Source organism: Poecilia mexicana, unplaced genomic scaffold, assembly GCF_051168715.1.
Source record: "Poecilia mexicana isolate PSO_F unplaced genomic scaffold, ASM5116871v1 scaffold_5, whole genome shotgun sequence".
NCBI classification, from domain to species: Eukaryota; Metazoa; Chordata; class Actinopteri; order Cyprinodontiformes; family Poeciliidae; genus Poecilia; species Poecilia mexicana.
The window spans coordinates 27,916,274-27,930,427 of record NW_028263374.1 but is presented as its reverse complement, the minus strand read 5'-3'; the positions used below and the strand labels follow the sequence as shown (position 1 = coordinate 27,930,427).

General features: G+C 40.0%; 1 protein-coding gene across 1 annotated transcript; it reads left to right on the top strand.

The window, feature by feature from the left end:
• Nucleotides 1–584: 584 nt before the first annotated feature.
• On the top strand, nucleotides 585–12,969 carry kctd6a (potassium channel tetramerization domain containing 6a). Its single transcript, XM_014986259.2, has 6 exons — nucleotides 585–679; nucleotides 1,935–2,032; nucleotides 2,722–2,891; nucleotides 3,315–3,567; nucleotides 6,013–6,171; nucleotides 6,244–12,969. Exons 2-6 carry the CDS (start codon nucleotides 2,006–2,008, stop codon nucleotides 6,352–6,354), a joined length of 720 nt encoding a protein of 239 aa, XP_014841745.1. The 5' UTR covers nucleotides 585–679; nucleotides 1,935–2,005; the 3' UTR covers nucleotides 6,355–12,969.
• The last annotated feature ends 1,185 nt before the right edge of the window (nucleotides 12,970–14,154 follow it).

The following is a 14,154-nucleotide window of genomic DNA, read 5'->3' as shown; positions in this document are numbered from 1 at the left end:
CAACAGGGGGAACTCCAAAGCAACACTCCAGGTAGGTGAGGGAGTAATGAGGGAGTAACATAACATGATGTAAAGCTAAAAACAAGGTTGACTTTATGTAATACTGCCCTTTTAAAACTAGTTAAGATTAGGTTCAGTAATTGAAAAGTCACTGGATAATTATTTGTTATTTATTTAATTTGATTTATTTATAAAGTCTGAATGTTATGCTCTATTTTTGTGAGTTTTTATTTAGTTTGTACTAGATATTTGTATTTAGATTTTTATGATGTTTTGTTTCCACCTTTTAATTATTGTTTTGCATCATGTACACCCTTAGGCACCAGGATGCCTCTCAACCCCACGAGGGACAAGGGTGTACAGAAATGGATGCATGGATGGATCATGTAGGAGGGATTTTCTTGTAAAAAAATTGATTAAATAAAATAAATATTTATAATAATAATAATATAATTATAATGGTAGTTATTTGTACCTTTAATATCTGTATTTGTTTGTTTCCAGTGGCAGTTCAACTCATAGATATGAATGCGGTTCAACCGACTTTTATTTTGTAGGCTTTATTTTGGCGAGTCTTACCGGAAGTGGCGTCCGCAGGGGAAAAAGGGTGTAAACAAAGCTGTGTGTCATCAGCTGCTGTAACATACCAGTTCATCTGGAAGTTAACTGGATCCTTCAGGTAGGACCCGGCAGGATTTTTTTTAATTTTTAAAAGTTTAATTTTGAATCGATGTTTAACCTGCTAAGAGCTGCTAACTGTTAGCTCTCTGCTTCATTTCATTGACTGATTCCACCGCAGAGGTTATAAATATGAACATTTAATGACAGTAAAGAAAAAAAGGAGGAGGAAGAAGAAAACCTTTTATTATCATAAAGAAAATTAACTTTTTTTGTTCTCCTTAAGTGTCAGAAACGTATAGTTAAAGCTTCATATTTACAAATATCTCAGTTATAAATCATCTAAACATCTCCAGAAGGGATCAGTCTGTACGGATGTTTTAATTCATCTGTGTGATAAGATTATTACGGTGGCGCAAAGGGGCAGTACAATCCAGGCAACAATGGAACAACATTAATGTGATTTCCCAACAGAGAACTAACAGGTCCTATTCTGACCCAGTTCTGCAGGTTCACATCGGTTCAGATTCAGCCTAAGCTCATATTTCTGTTCTCCTTAGGTTCTCGTGAACATTTCTACGTTTTCTCATCGTACAGCTTCAAATGTAAACTATTTTATTGGTTTTCTGTCGTAAAAAAAAAAGGCCAAAAATGGCCAAAATGAAAAATTTTGAAAATTTACTCTGAGCATAACCCTCAATACAAGACATGGTAGGGGCAGCATCATCATGGGGGAAGCTGGTCAGGGTTGACAGGAAGATGGATGGAGATGGAGAACGACTGTTAGAGGCAGCAGATGACCTGAGGCTGGGGTCAAAGTTCAGCTTCCAGCAGGACAACTAGACTGAACATCCAGACAGAGACCATGGGTTAGAACGGCCTAGTTAAAGTCCAGAATACAACTGGTAATTTGGGGAGAGACTTTACTAGCATTCAAACATCCATCCATCTGTCCGTCCATCCATCCACCCAACTATCCGTTAATCCATCCAACTGTCTGTCTGTCAGTCCATGAATGATGTGTTCTAGGCCTGGTTATCTCTGGTTCCGCTGCATGTTTTAGAGTTTGTAATGAACTAAATCCTGATTTTGACCCTTGACCCTTGGCTGGTCTAGCCTGTTCTGATGCTGGAGACCTGCTGGTTCTCCTGGTTTCATCAGATGAAGTCTCCCTCCTCTTCCTCACCAGCCGACGGACGTCTGTGGCCCAATCAGGGACTCACCAGCCAGGGTTCTGCTTCTCCAATCAGGGTGGATCTGCCTGCAGCCTGTTGCCACGGTAACCATCTCTCAAGATGTTCTGTTTCTCGTTACAGGTGGAAACTCGGGAATGATGATGTTCTTGGCGCTGTGAACCGCGGAGGGAGCTGGCGGCAGGCGGCAGCAGATGGAGAATGGAGACCTGGGTCACATGGTGTGTGTGTCCACTTGACCCGTCCAGTACAGTGGTTCTGTACCAACAATCTGGGCTTTGCTGCTGAGCATGATTATAGTTTCTGGTTTTTCATTATTGTTTAGTTTTCTCTGGTGTTGTCTAATTCAGTTAGTTTTAATTAGTTTTTATAGTGTATTTGCTAATTTTTAGAAAAATATTGTTGATATTAAACAAAAGGTAAAATGGCAGAAACAGTCAGACGAAGAAAGAACTGGCAGGTTGGTATAATGAGGAGAACAAGACGAAATAGATAGCAGGAAACAACTATGTCACCTTTTGGTCATTCAGAGTTAAATATTTTGAAATATGAAAATATCAAACAGGAAAATATTGTCTCTTGTTTGTTTTCAAGAAGAGACAATTATACAATTTTTATTGATCACCCTCAAATATTGAATTGAGAGAAGGGAACTGGTACATAGATCACAGGCTGACAAACTACAGTTGAAAACCTTTTGGATAAACTTTCCGCTTCTGGATATTGTTTTTTGTTAATGTACCTTAAGAAGATGAAATTAATAGAATCAGTTTTTTGTTATGAAATCTGTGTAATATACAGTTATTGTCTCGATTCAAACTCCATTCGAGTAGATGGAGGTAAAGCACATCTAAACGTTCTTGCCAACTGCCATAAAAAAGAAAACTGTTGCTGTTCCTCCTCTGTCCAGATGGGGGAGCCAGTGAGTCTGAACGTGGGCGGCTGTGTTTACAGCACGTCACTGTCCACGCTGAGGCGCTACCCCGACTCCCTGCTCGGCGCCATGTTTAGAGGAGACCTGCCGACGGTCAAAGATTCCCGCGGGAACTACTTCATCGACCGCGACGGCCCGCTGTTCCGGTGGGTCCGCGGGTTTCGGACGCTTTTCATACTCAGATGGACCTCTGACAGCCCAGGTCTCATTAGCTAGTTTAGAAATTCAGAAAAGCCCCGATTATTAATTATAGCCCAACATTTCCACTGGGCCAGAACCAGTGAAAGGAACCTGAACCAGTGAGCGGTAAAAGAACCAGAGAGAAATTCCAGAACCAGTGAAAGGTACAAGAACCACTGTAAGGTTCCAGAATCAGTGGAAAGTACAAGTTTTTTCATTGGTTCTGGAGGTACCAGACCAGTGAAAGATTCCAGGACCAGGGAGAGGGTATTGGGACTCAAGCCGGGTTTTCTGAAAGTAGAATGCTTATCCGTTCTAACCTGGTCTGAACCGGGCTGTTGGACAGAACCAGTCTAACCTGGTCCGACCCGCTCTCCGTCTCGTTTCAGCTACATCCTAAACTTCCTGCGCTCGTCGGAGCTGACGCTGCCCTGTGGCTTCAAGGAGACGGCGCTGCTCCGTAAAGAGGCGGACTTCTACCAGATCGAACCCCTGATCCAGTGCCTGGGAGACCCCAGGCCGCTGCTGCTGTACCCGACCGACACCTATGAGGAAGTGGTGGAGCTGTCCAGCACCAGGAAGCTATCCAAATACTCCAACCCTGTCGCAGTCATCATCACCCAGCTCACCATCACCACTAAGGTTCCTCACATCCGCTCTCATGTCTTTATTGTTATTATTTATTTTACTTTTTATTGTCTTTACCTGCGGTTCTCTGCCGGAGGCCTTAACTGACCTAGATGTTTCCAGAAGATCCAAATCCTTTTGCCTTCAGTTGGGGCAGTGGTTCTTAACTTGGGTTCGAACGAACCCCAGGGGTTCGATGAGTCGGTCTCAGGGGTTCGGCGGAGCCTCTGCCGCGGAGGTAAAGACACACTGTGTAAAGTTGTGATGACGCCCCGTTTTGCCATCACTTGCTCCAGAGGATCACGTTACATTGCTGAGCCAATCAGTGCTGCGGGAAGGAGCTCCACTCTCGGCATGTATTTGAACTTGTGTCTTTAATTACTTCAGTAAAGCTCAGTTTTTACCAAATGGGCTCTTTGCACCTCAGCTTCCGCGTTCGGGGTAAAGCGGCTCGATTGTTTCCGATCCAATACAAATATCATTTACATTAGGTGCTTTCAGGGCTTGGCCAAGGTTTGTACATCGATCCGAAGCCCCAACAAGTCAGCTGGAGAAAGGTTTTAAGATGTTCGCCTCGTTATACATTCACTGACACGAAGGTGAGTTTTACTTAACCTTTGTGGCTAACATTAACGTTAGCTTATGCTAGTAGGCAATATTCTCGGACATTGTTCTTGTAAAAATGTGCTATTTAAGTATCTAAACATTCTAACGGACAATGTATTTATCTTATTTTCAAGTATATTATGTGTGTTTATTGTCGTTAGTGTCACAGACTAAGGAGGTTACGGTTCGGACTTTTAGCTTCCGAAGCCTGAGGAAGCACAACAAGCCTCATAGCTTGACAGTAGCGCAGCTCTGGTGTCAGAGATCTGGTTCAGCTGTTCAGGTTCAAAGTTGCTGCTTTTAGAAAAATATGACCGTGTTGCTTCATGTCTCCATGTTATTTCGTTTTATTACCTTTGCATGTTTCTTGTGAAGAGCTCAGATAGGACGGTGTTTACAGCAGGATGTACAGGCGGATCAGTTGGTCGGCTGTCTGGCTCTGGTCTGCTCTCTCGTTCCCATAAACTCTTTCAGGCTGAATACAGAAGTGATTCCATGGAAATAACTCAGGGAGGTTCCTTTATTTACCATCCGTATCCCCGGTAGTTTTAGGCTGATCCGGAGTGAAGTGAAGGCTGCAAACTTTGCTGTGCGGCGTTAGCTGGTAGCGACAGATATTTACAAGCCATCTTCTTAATTCAGGATCGCTTGGAAATTAACGAAAACTTAAAAGCCCATTATATTAGGAAGACAACAATGTTAATAGTATTGTTTTTTTGCATCTGAAATACGACATAGTCTTTTCTACCAGTCATGGTAACTCAAAGCAGAAAAAAGTGAGCCGCATTAGCTCCTGGAGATGTGACGTCAACGTCTTAGGCGCAAAGAGCCCATTCTGTAGTCTAAATCTGCTCCTTAGTCACATCTTTTCGGGGTTGGTACTGCCTCTAGTGGCGTGGGGGAGGTAATACAACTAATCTAATTAATAAATCAGAATACCGCAAATTATTTTCTGTCGGGGGGGGGGGGGGGTTGAATGCGCATATGTTTTCTGCCTGTGTTTTTTATTAAAAGACCTTCACTGGCCCCATTCAGCCCTCCTTAGAAGCTTCCTGGATACGACCCTGCTCAGCATCCCAAAGTATTCATTCAATATAAACATTAATATCCCCGCACTGATAGCTTTAAATATTTTAAATGTGACAAATTAAATTAAAACTCACTGAAGGGTTGAGCGCAGCTGCTCTGCGGCACATTGATGAATATCGTTATTAATTCAAACTCTTGTTGGTTCTGCTTCACCTCCTGCACCGCTGAGCGCGTCCGACCGCTCAGCTTGATGTCAGAATGCGCCGGCAGAAATACGGAGACCTGTTGAGGAAAGCTGTTACCATGGAAACGGATTTAAATCCTAGACGATGCAAAGTCTCCTCTCCAAGACAGACACGACTACTGCAGACTTCGGTCACAACGTTGGGTTATGGTTACTGCCACAGCAGCGCAATAATTTGTTACAGAGGAAAAAAACATTTCTTGACCCAGAGCAGGACAGTAAGATTTTAGGGAGTTCACAGCTAAAAGTAAAAAAAAAAAAAATACACATATATATATGTGTGTGTGTGTGTGTGTGTGTGTGCGCGTGCTTTTATGTCTTGGATGGAAGAAGGTGACTGTGTTGCAATTGGTTTGATTTTTCAATATGGCGTCCTTACACCAGCAAAGGTCAGCGCTTTCCATTTGACCTTTGCTGTTTTTGGTCCAGAACTGTTTTCAGAGGAAAGTTTTGGTTGTTGGGTTTGGATCTCATGGTTCCACAGCGAACCATGAGATCCTCCAGAAGGCTGAAGGATCCTCCAGATTCCTTCAGCAGTTCTTTGGAAGGAGGAATAAGCAGATGTTGTGTTGGTTCTCCAGGTCCAGTCGGTGTTGGAGTCCGTCTCCAGCAGCTTCACCAAGTGGACCAAACACATGATGGACAGCAGAGACTTCCAGGTGTCCTTCACGTTTGGACCGTGTGACTACCAGCAGGAGGTCAGCCTGCGGGTCAACCTGCTGGAGTTCATCTCCAAAGCCGTACGTCCGTTAGAACCGCCGCCCTCAGTCTCCGTAGATCAAACCTGTGGCTGACGGACTGCTGTGTTGCAGGGCTTCGCCATCAGAAACACGCGGGTTCTTCACATGAGCGAACGGGCCAACGAGAACACAGTGGAGCATCACTGGACCTTCTGCCGGCCGGTTCAAAAAGGCGACGACTGAGGGTGTTAGAGAACCACTGGGTGGGTCAGAAGCTGAGCCTCTCTGGTTCTGGATCAGGAACACAGAGGACATCTTTGTCTTTCAAAGCGGAGGCCGCCAGGGGGCGCTGTGGGGCCTCAGTAAATTGGATGGGGGGAAAAAATCTAATCCCATGAATTTTTTTATCATAATTGTTGTTTTTGGTTTTTCAGTCTTATTTTTATTTTTATTTTTTATATAAAATATAAGTTTAAATAGAAATATTATTTTGGATATTCATTTTCTGACTAGTTGCTTTGCTTCTCAGACTAGCAGATTATGTGTTCTCCAGAAATAATCCAGATAAAATCACCTTCATGCAGGTTTGCTCTCATAAAATCAGAGTGAAACGGCCAGCTTAAGAAGTTTCTGGACCTTAAAACATCTTTTAAATACCTAAACTAAGATGCTACACTTCTGAAAGTACTTGCGTTTAGTATTACTACTCTTGGTTTCTGTTGAGGTTTTTTATTGCCCTTAAAAGCCTCGACGGCACCAAGGGTGGCTCAACCTGGATTCGGGTTCAGAGAGTGTCATTTCCTCAAGTTGGTTGGAATAATGTTTTATCTTTAATGAATGAAATCACTTGAAAAGTGTGAATTTTTTATTTACTCTGGTCATCTTTATCCCAAATCAAAGAAGCTGTTAAGATTTCTGGGAAGAAATGTCTGACTGTAAGTGTGTGGGGGAGGTGTGAAACAGCAACAATAGCTTTCCAAGATGGCCGCCTTCACCCTGAGGTTTTTCTCGTCTAGAACAAAAGAAAGGATCATGTGGACAACAAGTTGCGCAGGCAGTGGATGTTTCCCACTAGCTGGTGCCGTCCTGGTTCATGAGAAGGTCAACCAAGTAAAACAAAGGAGGGCTGGTTGGCAACCAAACTGACCAGAACTGTTATGAACAAGAATATTATCACCCAGAGCAATAACCTTAAAGCTGCTGAATGTAAGTTTTATAAAGAATGTTTTTTTTTACATTTGTTATGAGACAGTCAGTGAAAAAGTCAATCTTCTCCACCTCCTCCCTGAGCTTCTATTACTGTCTGAAGAAATGCACTGTTCCCGATCAAAAACAACCAATCAGAGCCAGGGGGCGGGTCGTAGCGCAACAGTCACTACCTATAATAATTTGAGGAAGACAGATCCCGCACAAGGTTATTACAGTGAACTAAACTAACAAAATAACGAAATTGACCAAAGTCGATGGAATCAATCTTGGAGAGGTTGTTACCCTGCCGACAAAGAATATTGTTTATTCTGAATTTGACTCCCTTGTGTCTGCCTTGACTTGCTGACTATCTCAAATCTCCTGGAGTTTATGCAAACAAGCTCATCTTTCCCATCTCCTCTCCTCTCCCTAAGTCATCTGAGGAATCAGATGATGACTGGACTGTCCAAGGACTTGCTCTTAGATAATACCACCTTGTCAGAGACTGTTGGGCTACAAATATATACTCCCTGACCTCACTGTCTTTGCCAGCTCATGTCTTTGTATTATTTGAATATTACTACATGTGCTTATTTTTCCTGATGTGCCATTTCCTCCCCTGTCTGTCTGTCTAGTTTATTATTAATTTTAGAAATTCTGGAGTACTCATTACTTTAGATCAATATTTAGCTAGTTCAGAGAAACTCCTTCTAGTTTATAAACTGTGGAGTACTTATTATCTTAGACACTCAACCCAGAACAGGAATCAAACCTATTAGTTAGAACATAAAAATCCAGAAGATACTTCACTCAACCCAGAGTAGGAATTGGAACAAACGTCTTACCGATCAACATTTAAGACCATCTTAGCATCAAACACAGAGAACCAACATTTAGCTAATAAATTATAGTGTACTTACCTGCTTAACAACCCAGAACAGGAACATCTAGTTTTATACTTCACTTAAGCCAGAGCAGAAATTAGAACAAACTTAGATATCTAGAGAAACTAACTACTCATTACCTTAGATCAGCAGTTAGCATTATTTGTTATTTATTATTAGCTTATCCAGAGAAAATCCTATTGGTTTACAAATTGCGGAGTACTTTTGTCTTTTGCTTTTGTTATTTTGTTTTGTTATCTTCCTCTAACTCATCTAAAGGACTTTGAATTGCCTTATTGCTAAAAATGTAGTATATAAATAAAATGACATTACCTTAAAAACTAGCAACCACACTAAAATTAATTAAAGCTAACTGAACTGGACAAACAAAAACTCACAACAAAATAAAACTAAACAATAATAGAAAACTCATATATTATTGCAGATCAAGGGTGTTTTTCCAGAAAAAGGAGGAACGGCACGCTATGAGGCATAACGTTATGCTTGACCATGCAAATAGAAAATAAATCTGTTAGACTCCAGCTCTGTACGGTTACCAGCTGCTTAGCTAGCATGCAAACTCCTGATTGATCCAGAGTAAATGCATGGATAGCTGGAGTCGTCTGGCTGGAAGGGGAATCTTCAGCTTGTGTTGTCAGGAAACAGACAGACTCAGAGGGGTGCTCTGCTGCAGACAGAGCTCCATCAGAGGAGCGAAGGCCTGCATGGTGAGCAGCAGCTGTCCTCAGCTCTCCTCAGAAAACAGCGAACAAAGCTAGCAATAAGTTCATGCTGCATCAAGAATGTCCCATTTCACATCTTCCAGTACCCAATCAACCTGCCTCTTTACGCCTGACAGAGAGCAGATTTACATGGCTACTCTCCATCATATCATGGCTATGCTGAGTTGACACACCAGGATCTCTGGAAGGTTAAATGTTGCTACTCTGGACATAATAATCTAAGGATCTATTAATCTGTAAAGTTACAGTAAAAAATTAAAAGCAATATTCTAGTTTATTTAGCTTGTTACAGACAAAATGCAGGAGTTAATTTTTCAAAGTCTTATTTTCATCATGTTACTTATACATTTATACATATCAACGTTCCAAACTAAATATTTAATTCACAAGCTAAATATTTACAAACTAAATATTTAGTAGAAACCAGTGGAGTTTATATAGGTCCTTAAAACTCAGGGTTTTTTATATCCCACTTCCACTTATTAGCAAGCTAATTAGCATATCATTTAAATATTTAGCTTGGATCTCAATATTTAATTATGAGCTAAATATTTAGTTTGGAAATGAAATGTATAGTTTGGAAAATAAATATTTAATTGTGTGGCTAAATATTTAGTTTGTAGACTAAATGTTTTGTTTCAAAGCTAAATATTTAGCTCAGACTTAAATATTTAGCCTCTTAAATATTTTGTTTACAAACCTGTTTAGCTTGTCAAATTAAATATTTATTTAGAAAGCTAAATAGTTAGTTTGCTAATTAAATATTTAGTAGACAGCGGTTTATAGTTTATTTATAGGTCTTCAAAACCCAGCTTTTATTTTGATATTCCACTTCTTCCGATTTGCAAGCTAATTTGTATTTTGACTATTTAGCTAGAAAGCTAAATATTTGGTTTGAAAATTAAATGTTTAGTTTGGTAAATAAATTTTACTTAGCAAAATAAACATTTCGTTTGGAGCTGAACATTTAGTTTGTAAATTAAATATTTTGCTTGTGAATTAAATATATAGTTGGAATCTGCCGTTTTTAAATGTAAGAATAACATGGAGAAAATATGACGTTGAAAACCAGGTTGTCGCGATGAGGAAGATTGCCGTCTACAAATCTTGACGGCTCTGCAAAGCAGACATCAGATCTCATGGAGGTGTCATCTTTCAAGCTTTTGTTGTTACAGGAAACCAATTAGAAAAAAATAGCTCTTCACAAGCTATTTTAGCAAAGCAGACACTCGCATTGCATCATGGTGCTATTAAATTGACCTCTGCCACCATCAGCTTCATGTGAAACATGTCTGTCTCTTTGATTTAACTGGCATCAAGTAAAAGAGTGGAATCATTCTGCAGGTTCCATGTTGTCATTAAAACAAAGTTTATTAAACTTTTATATGTCAAAATAGTTTTTAAAAGTGCTAATCTAGGAGGGTTTGTCACAAATCAGTATCATCATGGAAATAACTAATATTTTCATGACAGTTACCCCTAAGATTGCTTCTTAGGGTAACCAGGGGTGAAAGTAGTATATTCTTGGGGGTACTATGAAAAAAGTATATTATATACATATATACACAATTGTTTCTTTGTGTGCTTTGGAGTTTCTGTGCTGATTAATTCTTTTGCGAAGCAATAAAAGCTGGGTAGCTCTTGCATTGCTACAAAATGAAGCTGTATCTCCTTCAGCCCACTGGCTGCAATGTTGACACCTTGAGATGCCATGAGACTTAAATTCTGAACATCGTGGCATGGAGTGCATCCCAGTTTTCCATGTCTGGCATATAATCATTCATTTTAGCTTTTAAACTGGTTATATTGATCATGTGTCCAGACAGAGGGATAATCAGTAGCCCAGCATCATGACCTGTTTGTTCTGAAGATCTTGCAGCTTCATCTTCCTAACATGGCGCCTCTTCACCCTGACTCTCATACTGACAGGAGGAACCACAGAGCTCTGTTAGGTTAAAGCTCATCTTTTGAAGTTGGGATATTTTCCTCCAACAGGTTCCAGAGGAATCACCTCAAATCAGATGTTGGACTGGAATTTATTTCAATGTCATTTGTGAATGTTAGAGCCTCATTTTCAGCAGTGCAGCTATAATATCAACATCAATATTTCCACTAAATAAGAAGCAAAAAAATTTTGATAGAGGAAAAGCCTCTCAGAATCTGAGCTCAAAGCGAGATGCCAGAAAGAAATAAAACTGTTATTTTTAAATTAGACAATTTAATTTCACATAATAATCATGGTAGAAGCCATTTGTTTGTTAAATACTTAATGAAACATATTTACCGTGTTTGATGTTTGTTGTGAATGACGTACTCGCAGACGAACGAGATAATTAGTCCCAGTTTGTCGATTATTAAATGTTCAGAAACTACAGGCTGTGATCCGCCACAGCAAAGGTAAACAAAGGTAAAATAACTGAACAGGTGATCAACTCAAAACCACTCGCACCTTTTTACTCTCCGTCTCTTTGTCGTTTAAGCACGCCCGTTGCCATGGCAACCGCTCGCTCCTCGAGCCGAGTACAGATTACGTTTAAAACATTCAGTCAGTTACAATATTAGGTTTTCAGGCTTGATATTTATTTTTGCAGTGATTAATAAGCACTCTCATGAACACAGGGTGGTTGATTAGTTAATTTTAAACTCCTGCTCGTTATTTTGATAATGGAACCGAAACGCACAGATTTGCGCAACACCTTGTTGAAACAATAATTACTGAGATTATTATTTTTGTTGGGTCATTAATTTGAACACGTTTTGTTGATTTTATTGTTGTTGTTGTTGTTCTTTAATAAAGTTACAACGTTTTGATAAGCCAATCAGAGGAGGACGTGCTGGTCTCAGCCTCCTGGCGGCGTTCAGTTTGTCACCTAATGCCGAGATCCACTCAAAACCTTCCGCGATCCACGTATTGCAGCCCTGCTCTAGTAAAGCACGAAGAGTTCAGAAACAATTTGAAATGGGGAAAAAAGTTATTTATTAACTGATTAACTCGTGTTTTGGATTGTTCTTAAAAAACTAATCAGTCACGGCTGCACAGTGAACCCACTGATTTTTTTTTATTTTTTTTTACAGCAGACAACCGCTCCCCTCTTTTGCAGGTACTGCGTACTCCCGCTAAATCTTTTAGGGCTACGCAGTACCCTACCGTACCCCTCTACTTTCACCCCTGGGGGTATCCCATAAGAAACAACCACAGGTTTGGTCCGGCTCTGCACAAACTAAACATCCAAGAATTGACAAACGTCCTGAGGAGAAATCTTCCTTCCAGAGCTTCTTCATCACCACCTCCTGAACTTTATTTTCTTCATCTGAGCAGCCAGAGTCATCATTATCCCCTCCAGAGCCGCCATCTTCATCTCTCGCTAACCTCAGAGTTGCCATAAACTATAGTGCTGACTACGTCATCTTCTGCCCTTTTCATCAGAAGCACTATCATCATCTTTTTCATTGTGTCCTAATGAACCTTCTTTGTCTCCACCTGTTTCCTCTTCACCAAAGCCTCCACTGTCTTCCTCTTCTGACTTATTCTTCTTTAGGAAATCCTCTCTTATTTTTATCTCCACCCAAGTTGTAATCTTCTCCATCTTTAGGGCTCCTGTCATGCATTTCTCTAACGTTGGAATCATTATTAGGAATACCACCGCTGTTGCTGCTGGTTCGTTTCTAAAACTTTTTTTTTTCAAATTCAGTAATCCAGTAATCCTAAATAGTGTGTGCCTAAATGTAATCTGAATTCCACCAACTAATATCACATCCATTGCCACATATTCCTGTCAGTTCTCTTCTGGGGCGCTAGTCAATGATGCTAATTAGCTTTGTGGGATTGTTTGCTGTTGTTAAAATAGCTTCGTTATAGATAACGAAGCTGCTACCTCAATGTACTTCTTTGTGTTGGTTTTTCACATTAAATCCCAAATAATATTTATGTTTATGTTTATAGTTGCAATGTGACAAAATATGGACAAGTTCACAGGGTATGCATACTTTTGAAAACCACTGTAATTAAAATATACTGACATTAAAGATATTATATGATTTGTTTTCATGGTTATGAATATTTTATTAGCCACTCCATAATTCACCTGGTGGAGTTTATGCTAGTCCACAAAATGGCGATATAACAAAAGTTGGGAGAAAACTCCAGAGCCAGTTATTGTTTAACAATAATTGATTAAATTTTTTTGAAAATGGTTTTTCTGTTGTGTATTTATTACCCAATCAATGGATAATATCATCACAATACAATACTTTGAACTTTTAACCAAAGTATGAAAAAACTTAAACTACTACTATAACAAATAAAAAGTAAACAAAAAATAAGTAATGTTTAACTAGACATTAATAAAATCAGAATAGAGAAGCCATCATTGGAATAATGGAACACTTGAAGTTGGCAGGGACAACAGCTTGGCTCAGAGAGATGTTCAAGATGTCTGTAAGTCCTCTTCTCAGTCCTTAGCCAAACAGCCAGAGATTTTGTTGGGTCCTGCAGCATTGTGAGGCTTTGTTCTGGAGAGGGATTTCCTAACACTGGTGATTTCTGTGTTTTCAACTTCAAACCATCCAACAAAGTTGTTCAGACTATCCAGCAGAAAGATGTCAAACTTTGGGTGTTTTCACACCTGATAGTCCAGTAGACTCTTTTCAATCAAATTGCAACATTTGTTACAATTTCAGCTCCTGTGGAGGGTGCTCCTTACCCTGCACCCTTAGCCTTACCCTGTTTGTCACTGTGCTGTGACAAACAAAACTAGATCTTTAGAAAAACCCATTCCCCTCCAAGCCTGTGGTGGTGCTGCAACAAGAACCACCAATGAAGACACTGAGTGCAACTTCCTTGTTCATAAAATGTTAACAAAAATGGAGAGGTGACAGATTTTAGTAGTTGTAGGATTTCTTTTTCACCTTAGCATTAGACTTGCATGTTTGTTTTGATTGTACTTACCCGGAATGCCATGCTCTGTGGTCCACTTCCTGCTTTTAGAGCAGTCTCCAGTCTTGCTTGGTATTTACATAAACATTATAACCACACCAGAGTTCAGACAGATTAATGTGTCTAAGGAGATTAAGTTGCTAACTTATTTACTTATGTTAGCTACTTAAGCTAACATAAGTTAGCCTAGGTAGCTAACTCAGTTAGCTAGGTAACTTAGGTTAGAGAGGTAGCTATCTTAGCTAACTTGGCATGGCCAGCCAGGCCAAGTTTATGAATATTTTTATTAGCC

Bases quoted from the DNA above. Each gene is read 5' to 3' on its own strand.
- kctd6a (XM_014986259.2), top strand. From the start codon at position 2,006: ATGGAGAATGGAGACCTGGGTCACATG. The intron at 3,568-6,012 runs GTTCCTCACATC...TTGGTTCTCCAG, and splicing joins AGCTCACCATCACCACTAAG to GTCCAGTCGGTGTTGGAGTC. The intron at 6,172-6,243 runs GTACGTCCGTTA...GCTGTGTTGCAG, and splicing joins TGGAGTTCATCTCCAAAGCC to GGCTTCGCCATCAGAAACAC.